This window comes from Chrysemys picta, chromosome 24 (assembly GCF_011386835.1).
Source record: "Chrysemys picta bellii isolate R12L10 chromosome 24, ASM1138683v2, whole genome shotgun sequence".
NCBI classification, from domain to species: domain Eukaryota; kingdom Metazoa; phylum Chordata; order Testudines; family Emydidae; genus Chrysemys; species Chrysemys picta.
In genome coordinates this window covers 6,208,006-6,229,317 of record NC_088814.1, presented here as the reverse complement: position 1 = coordinate 6,229,317, position 21,312 = coordinate 6,208,006, and the positions used below count along the sequence as shown (strand labels likewise).

At 47.7% G+C, this 21,312-nt stretch overlaps 1 protein-coding gene across 5 annotated transcripts; it reads left to right on the top strand.

Annotated features, from left to right (window-relative positions):
* Nucleotides 1-650: 650 nt before the first annotated feature.
* On the top strand, nt 651-21,312 carry LOC101940124 (calcium-binding and coiled-coil domain-containing protein 2). 5 transcript variants are annotated; one of them, XM_008162678.4, is made up of 15 exons: nt 5,288-5,442; nt 6,248-6,392; nt 7,448-7,636; nt 8,319-8,421; nt 9,097-9,230; nt 10,320-10,445; nt 10,528-10,686; nt 12,372-12,499; nt 13,029-13,119; nt 14,500-14,622; nt 15,759-15,836; nt 17,030-17,125; nt 18,321-18,462; nt 19,148-19,176; nt 19,693-21,312. In XM_008162678.4, the coding sequence occupies exons 2-15, from the start codon at nt 6,390-6,392 to the stop codon at nt 19,861-19,863; spliced, it is 1,572 nt and encodes a 523-aa protein (XP_008160900.2). In that variant the 5' UTR covers nt 5,288-5,442; nt 6,248-6,389; the 3' UTR covers nt 19,864-21,312. The 5 variants fall into 5 exon arrangements, with proteins under 5 accessions (XP_065433698.1, XP_065433699.1, XP_065433697.1 ...); XM_065577627.1 differs by lacking the exons at nt 5,288-5,442; nt 6,248-6,392 and adding an exon at nt 730-885; XM_065577625.1 differs by lacking the exons at nt 5,288-5,442; nt 6,248-6,392 and adding an exon at nt 754-885 and having other exon boundaries at nt 15,759-15,794.

Genomic DNA, 21,312 nt, shown 5'->3' with positions numbered 1-21,312 from the left:
TGTTTTGTTTGTATTAAGAAGTTAATGGCCTGATTTTAAAAGATCTCTCACATACTCTAACATGTCTCAGTGACCTTGACCTTTCCACACATCAGTACAGACTGTAGGAGGGAAACAGGGCAGCCACAGGAGAAAAGTAGAGTGAGGTGCTGCTCAACCATTCTAGCAGAGTCAAGAAAGACACACAGTAAGTTAGGCTTTGGGTTCATCCTAGGGGAAAAACTCAACCACTGAAGATTTTTTCTCTCTGTTCAATACTTTATCTTGTATTGAGTTAAACAGGTGCTAATAAACAAAAAGCGTAGAGGTTTTAGACACTGAATAATAATAATAAAACAAACCCCACGACCTCTCTCAATCAGGTTTATTGTCCATTTCATCTGACAGCTGTCTGTCAATCCACAAATTAGCCAGCGGGTGGAGCCATCTGCCTGAGCAATAGGGTGGGTACCACCCTTTCGAGTGCCCAGTTAAATGATTAAGAGGATTCCCATCTTGTCACTCTTTCCTCCTAACTTGAAGGACCCCCAAAGTCTCCCACTCCAAAGCCATATCCCAGGGGCAGGGCAAGGGATGCCTCCATGATGTGTTGTTGCAGGAGTGCAGGGTGGGGGTGAGCTCCTGGGCTTGGGAGATTCACACTTATTCCAAAAGGTGTCCCATCCTCTCTCTCAAGGGGGCGGGGGTCCCCTCTGGCAGAGCCCTCGCTCCCGCAGCAGCGGAACTACAAGTCCCAGCAGCCTCTTCGAGGGGAGGTGCTCCGCTAAAACAATTCCGGGCGGGGCTAGGGGCGGGAGCAGCCGGTTCCGCCCTTTCCCGGCGGCTCCTCCTCCTCCGTCGCAGCAGGACCGGAGCGGCGCCGGGAGAGAGAGACGTTGTCCAGCGGTGAGCGAGTCCGCGGGGCGGCGGTTGGGGGGGGGAGAGGTGTGAGAGCCCCGCTACCCCCGGGGAGAGGCTATTGGGGGGCCCCGGGGAGCTGTTTGTTCTCTGCCTGCGTAGCAGCTGCTCTGCTTTCACTTTCGCTTCCCTGCGCGCAGAGCAAGTGGGGCTGGAGGGGAGGGCCCCACTCGGGGGCACCCCCCAAGGCCTGACTGGAGGAGGTGGGGGGCCACTTCTCTCCTCCACAATCAGCTGACTGGGGGGGGGGGCAATGGCCCACATGGCCTGGCACTGGGGATGACCCCCCCGCCGTAGGATCGCCACAAAGTGTCACCTTGGGGCACAATGGTGGGGTTTGCCCCCCCCCAAAATCCCCTCCGCCTTCCTCCCCCTGCACCCCCTTGCCCCTACTTCTTCCCATCCCCCAAGGCCCCTTTGTACGTGGCCTGTGGCCAGTAAGGGGAGGTGGGCAGCACAATCCCTCACGCCTTGCCCCCCCCATACCAAAAGTGGCAGGTCTTTAGGCTTTCTATGGGTCAGATGTCTCTCCCTCCCCAAGGATCCTTTGGACCCTGGACTTTGGCCACAGCATCCTCCGTGGGCCAATAGCGCCAACCTTTTTGAATGGCCTGCCCCCACCCTGAGATTTTCTGGGGCTGTTTTCCCCTCCCCACTCCCCCAATAATCTCTCGAGGGGCCCCATTTGAAATGTTGCAACCTTTGCCACATGACGCCAACATGACAATGCACGGCGGCAAAGGGATGATGTGTCAATAGTCGCCGGGTCCACGTAGGGTCGTGATGCCTGAGTTTGGTAAGGAGGCAACTCTGCGTGTGCCCCACGTGACTGGACACGAGTTTGGGTGGAAGGGAGCTATGTTACAGTATTGGGAACAAGAGAGTGTGAAAGGGATATATGAAATAAAGGGCTATATAGATAAGGTAACATGGGGGCAGTCTGTTACCTTTATTGGTGGTTCTAAACTATTAAGGAAATAAACTTTAACACCGATAAAAGGAAGTAAGGTTTTTTTAACACACACATAATTGGCCTGTGGAACTCACTGCCACAATATACAATTGAGGTCAAGAGCTCAGCAGGCTTCACAAGATGATTATCCATTTATATGAATAATGAGAACTTCCACTGTAACATTGGTTAGGAAAAAAAGTGTAAGGGATATAATCCCTTTGCCTTATTAGGGCGAAACTTCCCAAATGGCAGTTTAGTTCATAACTGCCCTAAGCAGTGTTTCGTGATCGTTTGTGTGAAGCATCTGCTACTGGCCGCTGTCGGAAGCTAGATGGACCGTTGGCTCTGATATGGCAATTTCTATGAGTGATGAAGAGGGAGGTCAGCGTTGGAAACCTAGCAGAAAGAAGTGGGTCTTGGGACGTTGCAGGGCACCCAGGATCAGGGAGGATGTTCCACTCATGGGTTGATGTGGAAAAGACATGGAGCTGCTTATGGGAAAAGGAGGCTAGAGGTGTGTCAATGCATGTTGGGTTGGCAGAGTGGAGTGTTCACTGGGCCCAGTTACTCATTTCTGTACAGTCTCTCCCCCTTAATATACAGATGGCACATTGGGGCTGAGCCGGGCCAAACCTAGCCGTTCTCTGTTGCTGCAGTACCCATAAGGGAAATAGCTTCAGGGGGTGCCGTTGAATAGAGGAGACACATTCTGCCCCCCTCTGTCCTTGCATTGGCATATATTTGGCTGCATGAGCAGGGGAGTAGTGAAAGGTGTGGGGGTGAATTATACGTGGGATATAGCAAACAAGGAAGTAAAACATAGAAACTGTCCCTCCGTTGTAGTGGTAAGGCTGATACTCCAGACTTGCGGGTTAGTCAGTTATTTTTTGTCAAGGTCCAGACTCCAGAGAAAATTATAAAAGAAACGATAAGTAAATAAAAAGATTTTGGGGTCTGTTCAAAAGCGTCTGGCAGTCTGGATTTGGCCCATGGTGCGCCTATTGACCATCCCTGCTCCAGAGTGACACGAGTTGCTGCTAGCTTTGCTGTGCTTGAACTTACTGCTTCTCTCCATCCAGTGATTCATCTAACTAGGCTCCTTTAGGACTACAGTAATCCTTGAAAATAAGTGGCGGATCATCTGTCAGAGAAGAGGGGAGGGAGAAAGGGGCTGATGTATCTGAATGATGGCGTTGGAGCAAGAGAATAGAGTTGGGAGTTCCTGCTCACATAAAGGTCATCATGATTACGCAGCTTCTTTCATTCAGGGATCTCAAAGGGCTTTGCAAAGCATTTCATCATCAGAGGGGATAGGAGGATTGCGTTGGGCACTGAATTCGTGGACTGGATGATTCTTGCTGGTTTTTTTTCCCCTTTCTCCTGGATCTGGGCTCCCTGATCGAGGCCCTGGTATATTTATTCATTGGTGGCACAATGGACCAATTGGTTTAACTTGTTCAGCAATCACCCATGCTAGGTGTAGGGATTTCTTGAAGGGTTCAGTTCTGGGCCTTGTGGGAACAGTCTATCTGCTGCTGTCTAGATACTTGTGATGGCCCTTTATAAGTTTGGATTGATTTCTTCTTGCAGCAGGGAACTGAGCCATAGAGGGATTGAGTGATTTGCCCAAAGTCACCCAAGAAGTCTATGGCAGAATCAGAAATTGAATCCCAATCTCCTGAGTATCTTGTTTTAGCCACGAGACCAACCTGCCCCCTCTTTTTCTTGAATCCAGTTATTATCTAGCTGGTACCTGAGGGCTATATGAATATTTTGGAGAGACTCAAACTCTTCTCAAATAACTTTAGTTAATTAACACCTGTGAGGTGCGAGTGCAGGTCTAATCTTCCTAATCATGGCAATTCAATGACCGCGTCTTGCCTGGTAAGAAGAATTCAGGGTTTCATATAGTTCTAGGAAACAGTGTTCATACACAAGCCTATCTTAGGATCTCCGGTGCTTGTATGATAGAATTGAAAATGGCCTCTTCCTAAAGGGAAAAAAAAAAAACCAGTCCCTCAGAGATGGACTGTAAAAAAGGGAAATCTTTAATTGGTTATTTATTCCTCCCCCGCTGGGTGCATGGGGTAATAATATCTCATTAGTTCATTGCACAGTCTGTGTTACAGCGAGTTACGCATTAGCATTCCATAAGGTGTGGCTGTCACTGGCCCTTCTATAAGGAGCAGCCCCACATTGCTAATTTTTTCTTCCCTCGTCTCCCTCTGCTGATGGTTTATGAACAGCTCAAGGAATGAGTGGCAGGATTCGGACATCATTACATTGTCACCTCATCCTTTTTTCCTTTCTTTCATGCTCTTACAATTTCCTCCCTCCCCTATGTCTATTTTCCTCCTCTCCCTCTTTTTTCTCCTCAATTCATTATTGTTCTATTGATTGAAATGAGTCGACAAACAGTGTTGCATCAGTGAAGCACTGGAACAACGCAGGCAGACAGCTGGCAGGCTTAGAAGTTAGAACAGGGGGGAACCGGGATTCAGCCCTCTTCCAAATTCTGTCGCCGACTTGTTGTTTGATCTTGGGCAAGTCACTTAAATGCTCTGTGTCTCAGTTTTCCCCATCTGTAAAATGGGGATAATACTGCTCCTCTCATAGAAGGGTTGTGAAGTTTGCATGGCACTTTGTTGGAAGATGCAAGAGAAAGGCAAAGTATTGCTAATTATAAAACGAACGCAGAGCCCTGTATGTTCTGTGGTGGTGGAATTTGCCATGGAATTCACCCATAGCTTCAGATTGTACCCCAGAATCTCAGCTTTCATTTTTTTTTTAATTAAGTTTGATCTGTAATGGCTATAACGTCTAAAACATTAATCAAATGTAAAGCAATGCCTATCTGAGTCTGCAAAAAGGGTGAAATAATTGGGTTTGTGAGTGGCCCAGCCATCTCACTCAGGGCCCTGTGGCTTCTGCTATTGTGCAGCTACTGAATTTAGCATTTTTGCTGCTGAATTCATTATTTGGCTGCAGCCAGACGCTGGTCACATGTAACGTTTGCACCATCTTGGGCTCGGACCCAATTCTGACCTAGCACAGTGGCTGTTAAAGGTCCCATGGCATAGCCCAGAAAGAGCCAGGGTCCCTTTCCCCAGCCTGGCTAACTCCTCCCTGTCCCAAGGAAACATGTTCCAAGGCTCAAGTGGTTTTGAGATAGTGCTGTGTTCAGAACAGTTGCTATGTTTGTCCACGTAGTCCTTGCTCTCTTAACATCTGAATCATTGCTTTGTAATGTGCCTTGAGGCATTCTGAACATGAAAGATTCTAGATACAAGAAGATCCCACTCTAAACGTAGTGCTTATTTGGGGGCTGGGGTGATGAATGTAATTTAAACATGGAGTCCGTAGCTGTCAACCTTTGTACCTTGATTAGGAAGGCTGGGAAATAATGGAGATAAAGTAATTCTTATCTACCCACAGCATTTTGTTGTATGCTGTGGATGTGATTGGGCAGAGGTGATATCTGCACCATCTTTTGCTGAATAAATTCTCAGCTGGAGTACTATTGAATTCACCCCTGTACTAGGAGACCTGTGAGAACCCATGGGCCTAGAACCAGGGCTGCAGGGTCCAAGGTAGGTACTACTTCCTCACTGCCACCTGGAGCCTGGTTAGGGTTTTCACCAAGAGGAACTGAAGGGCTAAGCCCTGCACGAAGTCCCACCCTAAGGGGCATGAGCGACAGCCCTCCATGATTCCCTGATTGGCTGAAACTCCCCATTTAAGCTAGGAAGCCATGGCTGGGAGTTGTCTGAGCAGTGCAGACTCTGGTGTGCTTTTGCCCCAACTTTGCTTGCTGTGATCCCTGGCTCCCGCCCCTGATTTACTGTCTCTGGCTTAAGACCATTCTTGACCCTAGTGAAAGACCCTGGCCTGGCCTGACTCCGATTCTCCCCTCACACTCTCAGTTTTATAATGGACTTTGATGTTGCAGTTTTGACCTGACTTGGATTGATCTCTGACCTTTGGCCCTGAGAGTGAGCAGCTAACTGTGCCCACAGGCTGCCCAAGTCCCAGCCCTGACAAGACCCGACAATAAGGACCAGTAGTGTCCCCCTTTCTCTCTATGGCTGGCCGAGATATTACAGCTTTTCTTTTCTGAATGCGGCCCTGAGAACAGCCATCTACACCCTTGCCACCTTCAGGCTATACATCTGCCATCTGTTCCATCTAGAGCTGCCCCACGAGGCCACCGGGAAGTATTGACTGGCACAGAATGCAGCTGGCCGCCTTCTAAGTGATCACAGAAAACCAGTGTTCTGATCTAAGGTCACTTCCACATAGAACTCCTGGTGCCGGTGATGACACAGACTGTGATAACACAGTCCCAGACCTTCTGGGGATTTTATCTGAGGTCATCTCTTACCCCATATACTATAGCTGCAGTTAAGATCAGCTGGGCGGCTCCTGCTTTCTATTCCTGGAATTGGGTTGTCCTGGACTTGCAGCAGGATTTTCTTGGCAAGAAATGTCTCCCCTTGGCAATCTGCCAGACGCTGAGGCTGGCCGCCTCTAGTGCGTGATGGTAAGGCGTATGTTTAGTTTTCTGAGCGTTTCCTGTCTCTGTTCTTGGCAGTTTCGATTTTATTAACAGTTGCGGGGTCAGTAGTTTTGTACTGTCTCTTGCAGGTAACCTTGTGTCATTTATTTTTTGAACTTGTAACAGCACAATTAAAAGGTTCCTAAATAAAGAAACAGGTGAGAGTTCGTATACTATTGATTGATGCGGCTGCTATCCAACATATGTGTTTTAATACTGAGAACCATGTGGCAATTTTACTATAGTGGTTGCTAGTAGCAAATGCTGTATCCTTAGGGTTCGGACCCTTAAGAGCGAACTACTGCCACTTGGGGAGCAAGGATCATGTTGCCTGGGAGGAGTGCACAATGAGTAGGCTTGGAACCATTAGATTTCTATTGGTAAATGTCGGCAAATGTCGATTTCACTGTACACGGGCACACAACCCCACCAAAAATATTTCCATCAACAATATTTGAAATTTACAAATAGGCACAGCAGGAAAAATGTTTCTTGTGAACTTCTTGCAGTTTGATTTAAGGATATTTGTTTTGTATATTTTGATATGTGATGCTGAGAGGTTTTTTTTTTTAAATAGTTATAAAGCTTTAACTTTTTGAATTTCTGTCTCCTGTTGTTTAAACAGTTATTGGCTGACCTGCCCATAACTTCCTGCAACTGTGAAAATTTAGATAGATGATAATAAAAAAGGCTTAAAAATAAACCGATATTATCTGTTAAACTTATAAATAAATAAAAATTGATTTCTGCCAAGCTTAACAATGAGGTATCAGTCTCCCTTTTGAGCCACAAAGATGAGGATGACACAAAATGTGTTGGATTTGGATGCTAAAGCGTTACAGTGGAATTGCTAATGAAAAAATAGGAAGGCTGTTGGATTTGCTTCTTCTTGGCATGAGTGCGTGTCTTGCATTTCTCATGCTGACCGGCCTTGGGTGCTAAGAATGCTCTGGATGAGGTCCCAGGATTCTCTTGTGTCCCAGCTCTGCAGGCTGCAAGGTTTTGTCTTACCCTTCACTTTTGTTCTTGTCCTCTCATAGAACCCAGTCATGGACGAGACCTTAGATGAACCTCCCACTTCTGCTGTCTTCTTGGACAACTGCCACTTCTCCCAGGTTCTCTTTAATAACGTGGAGAAGTTTTACGTCCCCGGAGGAGACATAACCTGCTTTTATACCCTCACGCAACACATCACGCCTCGCAGAAAGGACTGGGTGGGCATTTTCCGGGTAAGCGTGTGCGCCGAACCATTAGCCGTCATGTATTGTAAGGTGGCCGCTCACAAAAGGAATGGCTTGATGTGGACATTTCCAGTTATTTCACGCTTGATCCCTAAGCGGGAGTTTGAGACTTTGGAAGAACAGAGTAGCAGCTCTTTTTCAGGGGCTAACTTGTATATTGTAGCGTCTGTACTGCATCAAGAGACGTAGGACCTGAATCTTTGCTGCACCGTTCTTGCACTTGGGAGCAGGAATGGAGTAGGGGAGGTTAACAAAACATTGAGCCACCATTGCACTTCCTGTATTCTGGGACTGCTGAGGGGCCAGCCTGAAATTAGAGCTGTTTCAGGGCTAATCTGACTTGTGCCCTGTTTCCTAGGGCCAGTGAGGAATAGGCATGGTGTAGTGCATTGTGCCCACATCTGCCCTCAATGCTCTTCCTTCTCCAGAGCGCCTCTCATTCCACACCTCTCCCTTCCCTCTTGCTCCAAGGAAGGAATAAGCAGGCAAATACCCCTGATTATTCCTATTTGCATGGACCCAAGATCTGGGTAGCTGGTATAGGAGTGTAAAGGGGGTTCTTACGGCTTAGTGCGGGCATACAGCCCATGTTACAATATCGCCCTGTGAACGGCCACAGGATAAACGTAAGTAAGCTGTATGATACTGTAGGATTATCTTGCTGTTGCAGGTGGGATGGAAAACAACCCGCGAATATTACACCTTCATGTGGGCGCCTTTCCCGAGTGATCTCAGTGGTGATTCTATCGTGCAGCAGCAAATTCAGTTTCGAGGTTAGTTGAGAAGGGATGGGCAGCTCACAGTGCACACACACACACACGCACCATCGTGTACCAAATTGCACTAAACACCAGTAATCAGTTTTACCACCTGAAGCTGTACGACTGTTGAATAGGAATATTGTCCCGTACTTGGGTAAACTTCATTCAAGGAGCTGTGGCTATAAGGTCATCTCAAAATAATAGCCCCCAAGTTTCTCTCAAAGGGTCCTTCCCCCCCCCGAATGTACTCTCAGTCAAGTTTAGCTTGGTGAGAGTGTCCCCTCCTGCTAACACAGAGACGCAGCCATATGGCACATGTGGTCCTGCGGCCTCTTCTTCCGCTGTTATCAGTGTAGCAAAAGCCCCTGGTGAAAATCTCCCTTGCAGGTAGTATGTTGAGCTGTGTTTGACCATCCGTGTTCTTTTGGTGATCGGGAGTCACTGACCTGCTCCTTGAGGAGTCATTTACATCAGTGCAAAGTGTCAAAAGTGTTTTACGCTCACTTTGCACTGCTATAGTTGAAGACACAAAGAGCGGGTCAGTGATTACCTGGCCCCATAATGTGGATGTTGCTTTGTATTCCGTGGTCTTGGGTCTGTTAGATCTGGGTTTTCTGTGCTGTACAGTTGACAAGAGGCCTGAGTAATTAAAAACACCCTATGGTGGGGATTTTTGTTTGTTTTAAGCCTACTACCTGCCAAAAGATGACGAATATTACCAGTTCTGTTACGTTGATGAGGAGGGGGTGGTCCGTGGAGCCAGTGTACCTTTCCAGTTCCGGGCAGAGACAGAGGATGATATCCTGGTGGTTACTACACAGGTATGTTCCCTCTCTCTTCCTGCTTTCTCATGCCCCTATCTTTTATTCAAACTCCCTTTACCTAACACAACATGGTCCAGTGACTACGGCACTGAACTGGGCCTCACATTTGTTGAGCGCACCAGTGTGCTGCGTGTTAATTTCCCTCATGCGATCCTGGCTGGTGTGCACTAAATGTTCTGTAGTGCACGTTGATGTAGTCCGGTTTCTCATCAATGCATGCTAGCAGGGTCTACATGTGGGAGTTAGAGCACAACACACAAAGTCGCAAGACCTCCTGGTCAGTCTCCTTCTGGCGCTGGCGAAGGTGGCCGTCCACTGTACCAGGAAGAGGAAGCTGGACAGGGAGGTGTTCTGTGACTGCGGGGGGCCTATTTCTGATCCTCCTTTAAGTCATGTCTCTGGGCCGCGTCCACTGGCTCCCTGGACGCCTTCAAGGGGCAGTGGGCGCTATCCGGGGTTCCCTGCTCAGTGTCCCCCTCTGGATCCCTGCTTTTGACCATGTGACCCTCACTCCTGTCTGGTTTTTAATTTGTTGTCTCCCATAATCTCTTGACACCTGGGTCCAGTGGCTCCTTCTCTTAGGCTGGGGGAGGTGGGGGTTTAAAGTCTCCAAGAGCCTCAGTAGATGCTGCTCCCTGCAACCCCAGAAGTAGAAACTGGACCATTCCTGTATTAACAGCTGTAGCCGCAGGTCATGCTCTGCCAGGAAATGATCAAGGTGCATTTGGGTAGCCAGCAGGTGCTCGTTTGTATCGAGGACTCAGCTGGCCGCCTGAAGTTAATGGTTGTGCGGAGCCATCAGTTCATGGGCCTAATCCTACAAGAGGCAGAAGACCCTCTGCTCCCATTGTCCTCTGGGGGAATTAAAGGCATTGAGCTCCTTAGAGTTTCAGGCCTGGTGTGTGCAGTATTTTGGAGCTTGATTTTGAGCTCTGGCAGCACCGGGCAAGACTGAAAGGGAAGTCCAGTCTCCCTGGTGTCAGTGAAGAGGTAGGGAAGACTACACTGTGGTTTTCTGCAGGGCTCACGTTCCTTTGCTCATCACTACACTGCATTCTTATTGAACAAGTCTGTGTTGTTTGCCAGGGAGAAGTGGAGGAGATTGAGCAACAAAACAAGGATTTAGTTAAAGAAAACAAGGAACTGAAGGAAAGCTGCCTGTGTCTCCAGAAACAGAACCTGGGTCTGCAGGAGGAGCTCCGGCTGGCACAGGTACAGACAAGGGATAATACTGTAATTCAGAGGCCTTGTGGCTAACAGCTCAGGCTTATGCATGCCCATTATGTGCTTCCAGGAGAAGATGAAGGAGCTAGAGGGAGAAGTCTGTTTCTTGCAGACTGGGAACTTGGAGCTGCGGAGAGCTCAGGAGCTACAGGCCGGAGAGATGAGCTCTGCCCAGATGAATTTGGCTTCAATTAGGGAACAGAACATAAAACTTGGAAAGGAAAATCAGGTAAGAGGGAAATTGGGTTGACATGGAGGAGGGAAAAAGGGGAGACCAGAGAAAGTGGAGAGGGGAGAAGAAGATAGAGTCAAGGTCTTAGTCTCTGAGAAATGTGAGCAACTGTATCTCCCATTGTAACCAACGGGGGGTTGATAAATGCTTCTCAGGGTTAGTCCCAAAGGACAAAGAGAAGAGAAAATCTCCCCCTCACTTCTTTCCCTCCCCTCATCCCCTTTGATCTCTGTGGAATGGTCTTGCTGCAGTGTAGAGGTGTGGACTCACCCCTGCGGCGCCTCCTGCTGGTGACTTCCAGGAAGTAGCTCGTTCCATCTCCGGAGCGCCCTCTGCAGGCCAGTGATCCACCTGCCCTCTGGCCCCTCCCTGGACCCTGGTTCCCTTGTACCTGGGGTACTGCCCCCTAGCAGTAACACCTCAGTCTTAGGGTCTCCCCTCCCCAGGGAACCCCCACCCACTATTCCCACCTCACCTCAGTATAAGGCTACTGCCAGTCATCATCTAGCCCCATGCACTGGGGCAGACTGCAGTATCAGCCTACTCATCACTGGCAAGGTTGGGTTTGGACCTGCTGCTTTGGCCTACCCCTGGGCTGCCTTCTGCAACCCCCAGTACCCTTTGGCCTTCTGCTAGGCCACAGCCTGGGGCTTTCCAGGCTGGAGATCCCCAGCTCCTCAGCCTGTCCCCAGCCCTGCTCCACCCACATACTCTGTGTCTCGCTCCCTGCAGCCAGGCCCTTCTCTATCTGAATGCAGAGAGAGACCTCTGAGCACCTGGTTTCCAGCCTTTTTATACAGGCCAGCTGTGGCCTGATTGGGGCGTGGCCCAGCTGCGGCTGCTTCCCAGTCAGCCCAGCTTAGCAGCTCCCAGCCACAACCTTCCCCCAGGGCTGTTTTAAGCCCTTCAGGGCAGGAGCGGGGTAACCACCCTGCTACATGCAGCCCCAGCGCCTTGCACTTGGGAATGGAACCGACAACCTTCTTTCTGCAATTAGACAGGTTCTGAATGGAACCGGGCTCCTGGGCCCTGCAAAGTTGGTAATCCTGGGCCTTCCCAATTTGGGGGGAACCCTCAGTGCAACAGAGAATCTCCACTTCCATTTAAAAAGCAAACCAAAAAGAGTTTCAAGGCCCTTTCCTGACAAAAAGCCTTGAAAATACAAACCAATCGCTTGGGTGGAAAGGACCGAGCAGCTGGGCTTCACTTCTGTAGCAGGAGCCTGGTGAGGTCCAAAGATTTGGCTAGAGAGAGAGATCGGACAGACCTCTCATGTGCAAAGAGCCAGTTGTGCGTGTCTCTCCAAAAAACCATCTCTCCAACCCTCTCCCAAATCCCGAGGCTGACCCAGTGCAGAGCGGAGTGTTAATGATGGACTGGAGTTGGTTACGTTTGGGGATGGGGAAATGCTCAAAAATGATTTCATAGGCCTGTCCCAAAACCCCAAAGACCAGCTCTGGATCTGACCTGCCTATTACTGCTCCTTCCTCCTCCTCCTCCTTTGTCCAAGGCCCCAATTTAAGCAAAACTGGAGCTGAATACATGAGAGAAAAGAGAAAGGAGAGAGAAAATCTTGTTCCCTTAGGAGGGTTGTCTGGGATTGTTGCATTCAAAGATACAGCGGGGAGCAAAAATGATGGCTGTTTCCGGGGTTTGACTCCCATTTACCTTCCTGCACTCAGGAGCTGCAGAAAGGACTGGAGTCTCTGAGGAGCAGCTGTGAGAAATTGGAGCTGGAAGGAAATTTCCTGAAAGAGGAGAACAAGCGGCTGACGGAGCAGAATGGCTGCAGAGAGAGCGAGCTGCAGCAGTGAGTGGTTTACACCATCCGTTTGCAAATGGGAGTTCCTGGAAGCGCAGTGGGTTGGGTTTCCTCTTCTGTTTCGTGCTGATGAAAGCCAGTGACTGTATGCACAGAATGAACCCTGTGAGAGAGAGTATAAGGAGCCCCTTGGGTTTTTGATCTGGGTTTGGCATTCACAGGCCCTCAGGCAAACATAAGTGTGAGGGTGACTGAGCAAAACTGACTCTTGGAATGAGTCCACGGATTATAGCTCTCAGCTGTCTGTGTCGGTTGAGGGGAAAGCAACCCACAGGGCTGTGGAACAGATCCAGGAGTCACGGGATCTCTGGTAACTTCATGCAAAGGTTTGAGCAGTGCTTTGGTATCTAGGGTTCCTCCGTTTGAACCTGCCTGAGGACAAGATAAGCTTTTGATTAGGTTGAGAAATGAAGGCTGCGGGTGTGGTTTACCAAGAGCTGGTGCTGAGGTGGAATTTGGGGGGGGGGGGGGGGCCACATGCAGCTGAAAATGTTACAATTTGGTTTCCTTTGAGCAGATTCAAAGAACACAACCAAGAGGTGTCATCTGAAAAGGAACAGCTAGAAAGCAGATTGAAAACTACCCTGGATCACATGGACCAGCTGCAGGTAGGCAAGGCGCAGTCTGTCTCTGCTTCTGCAATCTGTGCAGTACTCTGTGTGCGTCTGACTGGGAATGGAGCTGCCTATAGCAAATTAGGATGGTATCTGAGTTGTTCCTAGTGATTCCATGGGCTCCTTGGGAAAATGTGAACCTACAACGTGACAACCTGAGCTCCAGGAAGCGCCTAACAAGTGCTGTATTTGGGAAGGAGGAAGCGTTAGCAAATCCTTGCAGATTTTTCATCTCATCCCCCAAAACACCTACCCCTCCGTACCCATGTTAGGTTCATCATAAAGACTTTGTACTCCTCTAGCTCCTCCTATCTGAGGATCTCAAAGGGATTTCTGAATGTGGAAGGGTTTATTCTCACAAGAGCCCTATGAGGTAGGTAAGTGGTAATGCTGGCCAGAAAACAACAACTTCATTTCATGAAACAGAGAGGTTTCAAAAAATTTGTTATCCTGCATCAGCAGGAAAAGGAGAGAGACTCTCTGTATCCTGGTACACCTCTACCCCGATATAACGCTGTCCTCGGGAGCCAAAAAATCTTACCGCGTTATAGGTGAAACCGTGTTATATCGAACTTGCTTTGATCCGCCGGAGTGTGCAGCCCCGCCCCCCCTCGAGCACTGCTTTACCACGTTCTATCCAAATTCATGTTATATCGGATCGTGTTATATCGGGGTAGAGGTGTAGTTAGGCTGGGGACCTGGGAGACCCGGGCCAGTGTCTGAACTACTGGATTATGGAGCCTCTACCCACCAGGCTACATAGCTTTCCCATCCTCCCGACCAGAAATGCCATCCTGGTCCCAATGAACCTTTCCAACAAAAATGTTGTCAAATCCAATATGATTCCTCTGAAACATCCCAATTTCACTAAAATGGCATTTGATGGAAAACTGTTGCATCAAAAAAAAAAATTGACCTGCTCTAACATTACTAGCCCTATTTTACAAAGGGGGAAACAGAGATGGAGTGACTTGACTAAGGCCATGCACAAAATCAGTGGCAGAGCCAGGAATAGAACCGAGCTCTCTTGTCTCGCCGCCAAAGGATCATCTTTCTTGTCTCCAGCTTGGTGCTTGTCCAAAAGTTTCACTGGGTTCCAAACATATTTCACTGGAATTGGTTTCCAGACGTTTGTTCCGCAACTGAATCAGGTCAACATTTCAGGTTATTTACCGCTCGTGTGCAGTTATGTAAATCACCCCCAAAAGCCATGTGAATAGGGCAGGGTTTGGCATTAGGATCTATGGCTGAGTAAGACTTTGCCAGGCTACTTTCATTCCGGACATTCCTGCTGCATTATACATTGCCTGTGCTTCCTTCTGTCCTATATAAATTGTTGGGCCATCGCTTTCATCCACTCTTGTTTCACCTCAGTCCCAGGTGTTGAATCAAGAGAAGGAAATGGAAAACCTGGTTCGGATGGACCATGACAAGACTGAGCAGCTGGGGCATTTGAAGGAGGAGAATCGTCGGTTACGCAGTACTTTGACTGAACAGGTAGAGCCTTCCCTAATAACGTTGAGGCTTGAGGGAGCTGGGGTGGAGGGATATAGAGCACCCCATAGCGGTGAGCAGATGGAGGTGATCTTCTGGAAGCTCAAGGGGAATTAGGTGATGGAGGGGAAGGGATTGCCCCTGTTATAGCAGGTGGTGCTGTTACATGGTTTTCTCTTCCAGGTGCTCTTTTTTAGTGTGCAAACCAGTTTTTAGTCTTAGAGGGCGGAAAACACTTGTTGTGATTCAGTTCCTTTGGAAGAGCTGTTGCAAGCAGCAACAGAATTTGCTCCCTGCCTTAATCTCTAACTAGTGTCAATTCTTCAGTCACATTTGCTCCCTGGGAGCCAGGGATTTGTGTTTGGCTGAGATTTCTGAAAAAGAGAGGATTGCCTGTGTTCTGTTTGTGACCACCCGTGTCCCAGGACTGGTGTATACATGTAATAAAACAAGGTATACGAGGAATAGACCCAGACTCTGCATCGCTGATTTCTGCTCCAGTGGGAAGCTGGCTTACAAAGCCCTGTATATCCGCTACTGCTTGATGGCGGGGCAACGACACCCTTAACTCTTCTCTGTTGTTCCTTACTCATCTATAGTATCTTAGGCTAGGTCTACACTACCCGCCTGAATCGGCGGGTAGAAATCGACCTCTCAGGGATCGATTTATCGCGTCCCGTTGGGACGCGACAATCGATCCCCAAATCGGCGCTCTTACTCCACCAGCGGAGGTGGGAGTAAGCGCCGCCGACAGAAAGCCGCAGAAGTCGATTTTGCCGCCGTCCTCACAGCGGGGTAAGTCGGCTGCGATACGTCGAATTCAGCTACACTATTCACGTAGCTGAATTTGCGTATCTGAAATCGAATGCCCCCTGTAGTGTAGATGTACCCTAAGTTTAGCAAAGCCATTTAATAGAAGTGACTACAAACAAATGCACTTGGAGCAGAGAGGGTCTAAATTACAGAAGAAAGCCAGAAACAGTGGGAAGCATCCGCTTTCGGTGGGGGATGAGTTGATTGGCTATGTGCGTGCCCCATTTCCTTCTCCAACCTCCCTTCTCTTTGGCGTTCCTTTTGTTATTTATATGCGGCTCCCCCTCACTGATGCATATGGTGCTGAAATTTGTGGTCCTGTGCAGAAAGAGAAGCTGGAAAAGTGTCTGGAGGATCTGAAGGTGACAGAGGCCAGCATGGCTCTTCATCTGCAACATAAGCAGGTGTCATGTCTTTCTTTGGATGGATGTGGGGGATGGTCTCCAAAGAGTAGAGTGAAAAGTGAAGGGATGAAATCTATGGTTGTACAGAGGACAGGGTGTTGCTGGGATTCAGGGAGGGCCAGTATTTCACTGAAAGGAATGTAAAGTCAGTGGGAATACAGCAGAATGGAACATTGCATCACTTTTTTATCATGAAGGGAATATAACTGGCAGGTTAGAGAAGAAACAGGCCTTTCGCTTAGAGAGGAAGGGGGTGAGGTTTGCGGTGGTCCTGAGTCCTGGGGGAGTTTGCTCCACAAGCTCCGACTAGCCCTGAGAAAGCTCTTGTTCCTGCACACGCAAACTGTTACTGTTGTTGTAGAAACTTCCATTGTGCTGAGGAGCAAAGTTGTTGACCGTGATCTTGAGCTTGGAGCTTGACGCAATCTTTTAGATACCCATGGCTCAGGTCATTGAGCACCCTGAAGATGAGAACCACGACCTCAAACTTGATTTGCTATTCTATGGGAAGCCAGTGTAGGGAGCTGAGGGCAGGTTTCATGAGTTCCCAGTAGGGTTGCTGGATGTATTCCTGGAGGTTTCATCACATGACATAATCTTTGATTAAAGATTAATCTTTAATTCCTGGAGATTCCAGGACAATCCTGGAAGGCTGGCAATCTTAGTTCACAGTAGCCAGTGTTGCTGAGGAGATGTGCTGTGGTGTTCTCTACTAGCTGAAGTTTCCTAAGTGCTGAAGGCTTCATGCCCAGGTGTGCTGCATTGTGGTAATCCAGCCTGAGCGGTAACAAAGGCATGAATAGCCAAGGCCAGGTCACTGTGTGCCAAGATGATGGAGACTTCTAGACAACCAGAGAGGAGTCCTGGGCGCAAGCCAGCTGTGGAGTTTAATCGGTAACTGAAACTGATAAGATTGATGCTTATCGGTTAAACTTTTACATCCCTACTCACAGTATCACCATGTATGTAATGAGGGAAGTACAGGCCATGAGTGGTTTATTTTGGAAGGAGTGGTGATTTAAGTTGGTTAGCTATGACATGGTCAGACTCTCGTTGAAGGTCAAGGTTGATTTATTGATGAAACACACACAAACACACACACCCAAATGCTATCTGAGCAATTCCTGATGCTCTCACAGCTTTTCTTTCGGTGATTCCCCATCACTGACGAACCTAATGCTTTTGCTTAACAGCATCAAAACCGTGATCTAGCAAAGGAACTCGAGGAGAAGAACCATTTGTTTCAGCTTCTTCAGCGGAAACAGGATGAAATTGAGGAGAAAAATCTGGTGAGAAACTCACACCCGCACTACCAACCTCACAGCGCAGAGAGGTCTTCGTTAGCAGTGGTACTGAACACAGTTCAGAGTTAGGCAAGGTGGTTGGATGAAAAGCTGCAAGAGGTTTTGCTGAGACTTATTAAGGAGCTCATAATAATGAACCATTATTATGAAATAGAGAATCGTGAGAAAATAGTTAAAAAGAGCTGTCTGACAAGGAAATTGTGGAAGAAAGCTTTACTAAAATGCAATCAGATGACATGGTGGGTTTTTTTCAGATGCTCGCAGCACTGGCCTAACTGCTCCCATGGAATTCAGTGGTCCTACCCAGTATTTGAAAACAAACCACACAAAGTCTTTTCACTGAGTTATTAGCTAAAGAATAGCTCCCGGTTTCTGGTCAGAGCTTTGCCATTAACTGAATGACCTTAGGCTGGTCATAGATTTTTAAGGGCAGAAGGGGTTATTTTGATCATCAGTGTCCAGTTCTGGGCACCCCACTTTAAGAAAGATGTGGACAAATTGGAAAGAGTCCAGAGGAGAGCAACAAAAATGTTAAAAGGTTGAGAAAACCTAACCTATGAGGGAAAGGTTAAAAAAAAAAAATACCTGGTCATGTTTAGTCTTGAGAAAAGAAGTCTAAGGAGAGACCTGATAAGTCTTCAAATAGGTTAAGGACTGTTATAAAGTGGACAGTGATCATTTTTTCTCCAGGTCCACTGGCGGTAGGACAAGAAGTTAAGGGCTTAATCTGTATTATAAGGCTAGCTAGGCTCTGAAATAGACTTCCAAGCGAGGTTGTGGAATCCCCGTCATTGGAGGTTTTTAAGAACAGGTTGGATAGACACCAGTCAGGGATGGTCTAGGTTTACTTGGTCCTGCTACAGCTCAGGGGGCTGGACTTGATGACTTCTCAAGGTCCCTTCCAGGCCAAAATTTCTATGATTCGATGATCATCAGGTCTGACATCCTGTGTTACACAGGCCATCAAATAGGTATTTTCACCTCCCTTTGCCTGTTTCCCTCCCATCTGCAAAATGGGGATAAGCCTGGCCTCCTGAAAAGGATTTGTGAAGTGCTTTGAGATTCTCGGGGGAGAGTAACTATATCAGCGCAAACGGTCATGACTAACAATAAATGGCTTCTCTCGGAAATGGCCCCCTGAGCTCCTGGAACTTCATTCTGCTCTTCTGTCCCTTTGCAGAGACTAAGGCAAGAGAACAACGAGTTGCTGATGCGCCTCTCTGAGAGCCCAGATTATTCTGCCCGGGTTGCTGTCCCGTCGGCGCAAGTTCCAACTCGGCCTCCAGAAAGTGCAGACCTTTTGTTTGGGAACCCGTACTATAGTGAGTTACTTGGCCTTCTGTGCAGAGGCTCCCAGGGACCACACGGGATGGGTCCGATCTAATTACATCCTGACTGCTTCCGAGCAGGAGAACCCTAATCAAGGAACTGGGCTAGAATCAGAGATGAATTAAGAATGAATAGAGTTGGGAGCTACCAAAATTCCAGCCCCCACCCTCCTGAAGATCCTTTCTTCAGTCCTCCTACCTGTTCTTGGCCAGGGAGAGACAGAAGGTGAAAATCTACTTCCTTCCCATAGCTCCTGAGAAGATGGAATCTGTCCATTCACTCTTTGTTGGCAGGAGGGACTTCCCCCTACCCACGTGGTGGTTGGGGTCTCAGCAGGTTGTCATCCCTCTTGATTTGGAGGCTTGTAGAAAAGAAGCTCTCAACAGCATGTTTGTGCTGCCTCCCATGTGTTCAGAAGATGCCCTGGCAGCTCCAAAACTCTGTCAGGTCTGAGAGTTGACTTAAGTGATTAGCACTGTGCTCTCTTTCTGCCAGTTTGCCCAGTCACAAGGCAGCCAGTCCCATGGCCTCAGTTCAGCGTTCCGGAGTCTTAAATATAGAGGTTCCTTCCAGATTCAGAGCTAGGTCTGGTGCTTCAAGAAGAATAACAGGTCAACACCACATCAAATGGTCTAGTTTTGGCTATGGTTAAGACTTGCATTTTCTGTTCTTTTGCAGACTCCCTAGAAACAAGTGCTGTGAACATGGTGAGTAAAGTGGCTGGTGGATTTTGCTTAGTGGTATGAAGGCAGGAGTCTAATTGAGCTCCATGGCCAGTTTCCTCTATAAGCTTTTAGTCCTGGTCAAGGTAGTGGGTTCTACCTTCCCAGACAGCGGAATGGAGCCCTGGATATTTCAGAATAAGCGGGGGGAATTAATGATGATTGTGCTAAGCAGGAGCGAGGGACCTCTGCTAGAACTCAATTGCAGCCCTGGGCAACATCAGCATGGAAGCCGGAATGAGCAGAATTCAGCTGCATTTCATAATGGAGAAATGGACACATACTGGGTAGGATAGAAAGCAAAAGCCGTTCTGAGAAGCTGTTCGGCTCACAGAGCCAGTCACTGTGGGACATTTAAAACCCTGTGGAGTATTAGAACCTAGAGCGGCCTGTCCTGTAACTGATTATTTCTAACCTCCCTTCCTCCATAAGATAAGATATGCATATATAGATATGCTAGTGCAGATATCTATATGTCATTGTTTTGTATTCACCTTTCAGCCCTCTGTGAAGAAATGCCCCCTGTGTCATGAGGTCTTTCCTGATGACATTGGGCCACGTCAGTACGAGGACCATGTGCGAAGCCACATTCTGGATTGCCCGTTCTGTGACGAGACCTTCGAGGATAAGCAGGTGTATGATGATCATGTGTACTGCCACAGCCTGGAATAATTCTTCATTCTGCTTTGTGCTGTATAGCAGGTGTATAGCTCCTCTTTCAGGTGTGATAGCACAGACTTGATCATAACCAATACTGTAGGAATATAGATCCTAGACAAATCACCCCAGCAAGGCTGGACTCAGCACCAGTACTGTAGTGCCGACCCATCTGTTCCGTGTGATGTGACGCATCATCAAGTTGGGTCAGATACCAAGCAGTACTATTGAAATAATCCATCCTTGTCAGCTGTCAAATATGGGCACTCTTAAACCGCTCAGTCCCTGTGGGCTGGTCTACACTGGGGGGGGATCGATCTAAGATACACAGCTTCAGCTACACTATTCGCGTAGCTGAAGTCGAAGTATCTTAGTTTGACTTACCTGGCCGTCCTCATGGCGGCAAGTTGACCACCGCGGCTCCCCCGTCGACTCCGCTTACTCCTCCTGCCGAGGTGGAGTACGGGCGTCGATTCGGGGATCGATTTATCGCGTCTAGACGAGACACGATAAGTTGATCCCTAATAGATCGATTACTACCCGCCGATCCGGCGGGTTAGTGTAGACATGGCCTGTAACCAGTTGTTCAGACCGAATGCAATACCAGTACTTCAGAACAAAGGCTGTCACTAAGATCTGTTGTTCCGATCTAACCAAGTACTGATATTGTAGAACAGCAGTTGCCTGTGTTTTGCAGAAACGTCTGTTACAATTGTTATATTCCTTAAAGCAGAGCTGAGACCACTAACCCTAAGGCCAAAAACAATGTATACTGCCCTTGAGCTCAAAGTCCCAATCTTATTAATGGTTACAGGACTGAAGATCTAACTTAATAATAAAATTGAGTCCTTCCTTCACCCTTTATCCCAAGCCAGTGAAAGCTTTACATATCTCAGGAATGAGTTTAACCATCTGTGTGCATCCTCTAAGGAAATTGGTGGGGGGAGCCTGGATTGTTTCTCTGATTTGCTTGTCTGACACTTCTTGATTCCGGGACAAAAGGAGCCTCTTCTGAGTGCAGAATGCTGGGCTTCAAACCGATCAAGTTCCTGGGATGATTGCACTGCTTTTGCACAAGTTTTAAATTCTTTTTGTTGCAATGTACAGCAAACATTCTTTCCTCTATGCAAACACAAGGGTAAAGTTTATTATCCAACAGTTACACTGTGCATTAATTTAGTGATGAATATCTAACTCTATAGGGAATCCTAATAGGTTTTCATAATAGCCTGGTTCAAATGAAGTTAAGAATATAATGGATACTTTAAAACGTTGCTTTAATATCTTCAGTGCTAAAGGCTTAAATAAACTTGTATCGATCAACCTTTGATAAAAACTTTGGACTTCTGTCTTCAATTATGTAATAAGGCTTTTATTTTATTTTTTTAACTGTTAGCAGGCACTATACAAAACCATGTAACAGAGAAATGGAAAAGGTGAATAAAGAATAGCAAACAGAAACTA

Bases quoted from the DNA above. Each gene is read 5' to 3' on its own strand.
- LOC101940124 (XM_008162678.4), top strand. The intron at 7,637-8,318 runs GTAAGCGTGTGC...TTGCTGTTGCAG, and splicing joins ACTGGGTGGGCATTTTCCGG to GTGGGATGGAAAACAACCCG. The intron at 10,687-12,371 runs GTAAGAGGGAAA...TCCTGCACTCAG, and splicing joins AACTTGGAAAGGAAAATCAG to GAGCTGCAGAAAGGACTGGA.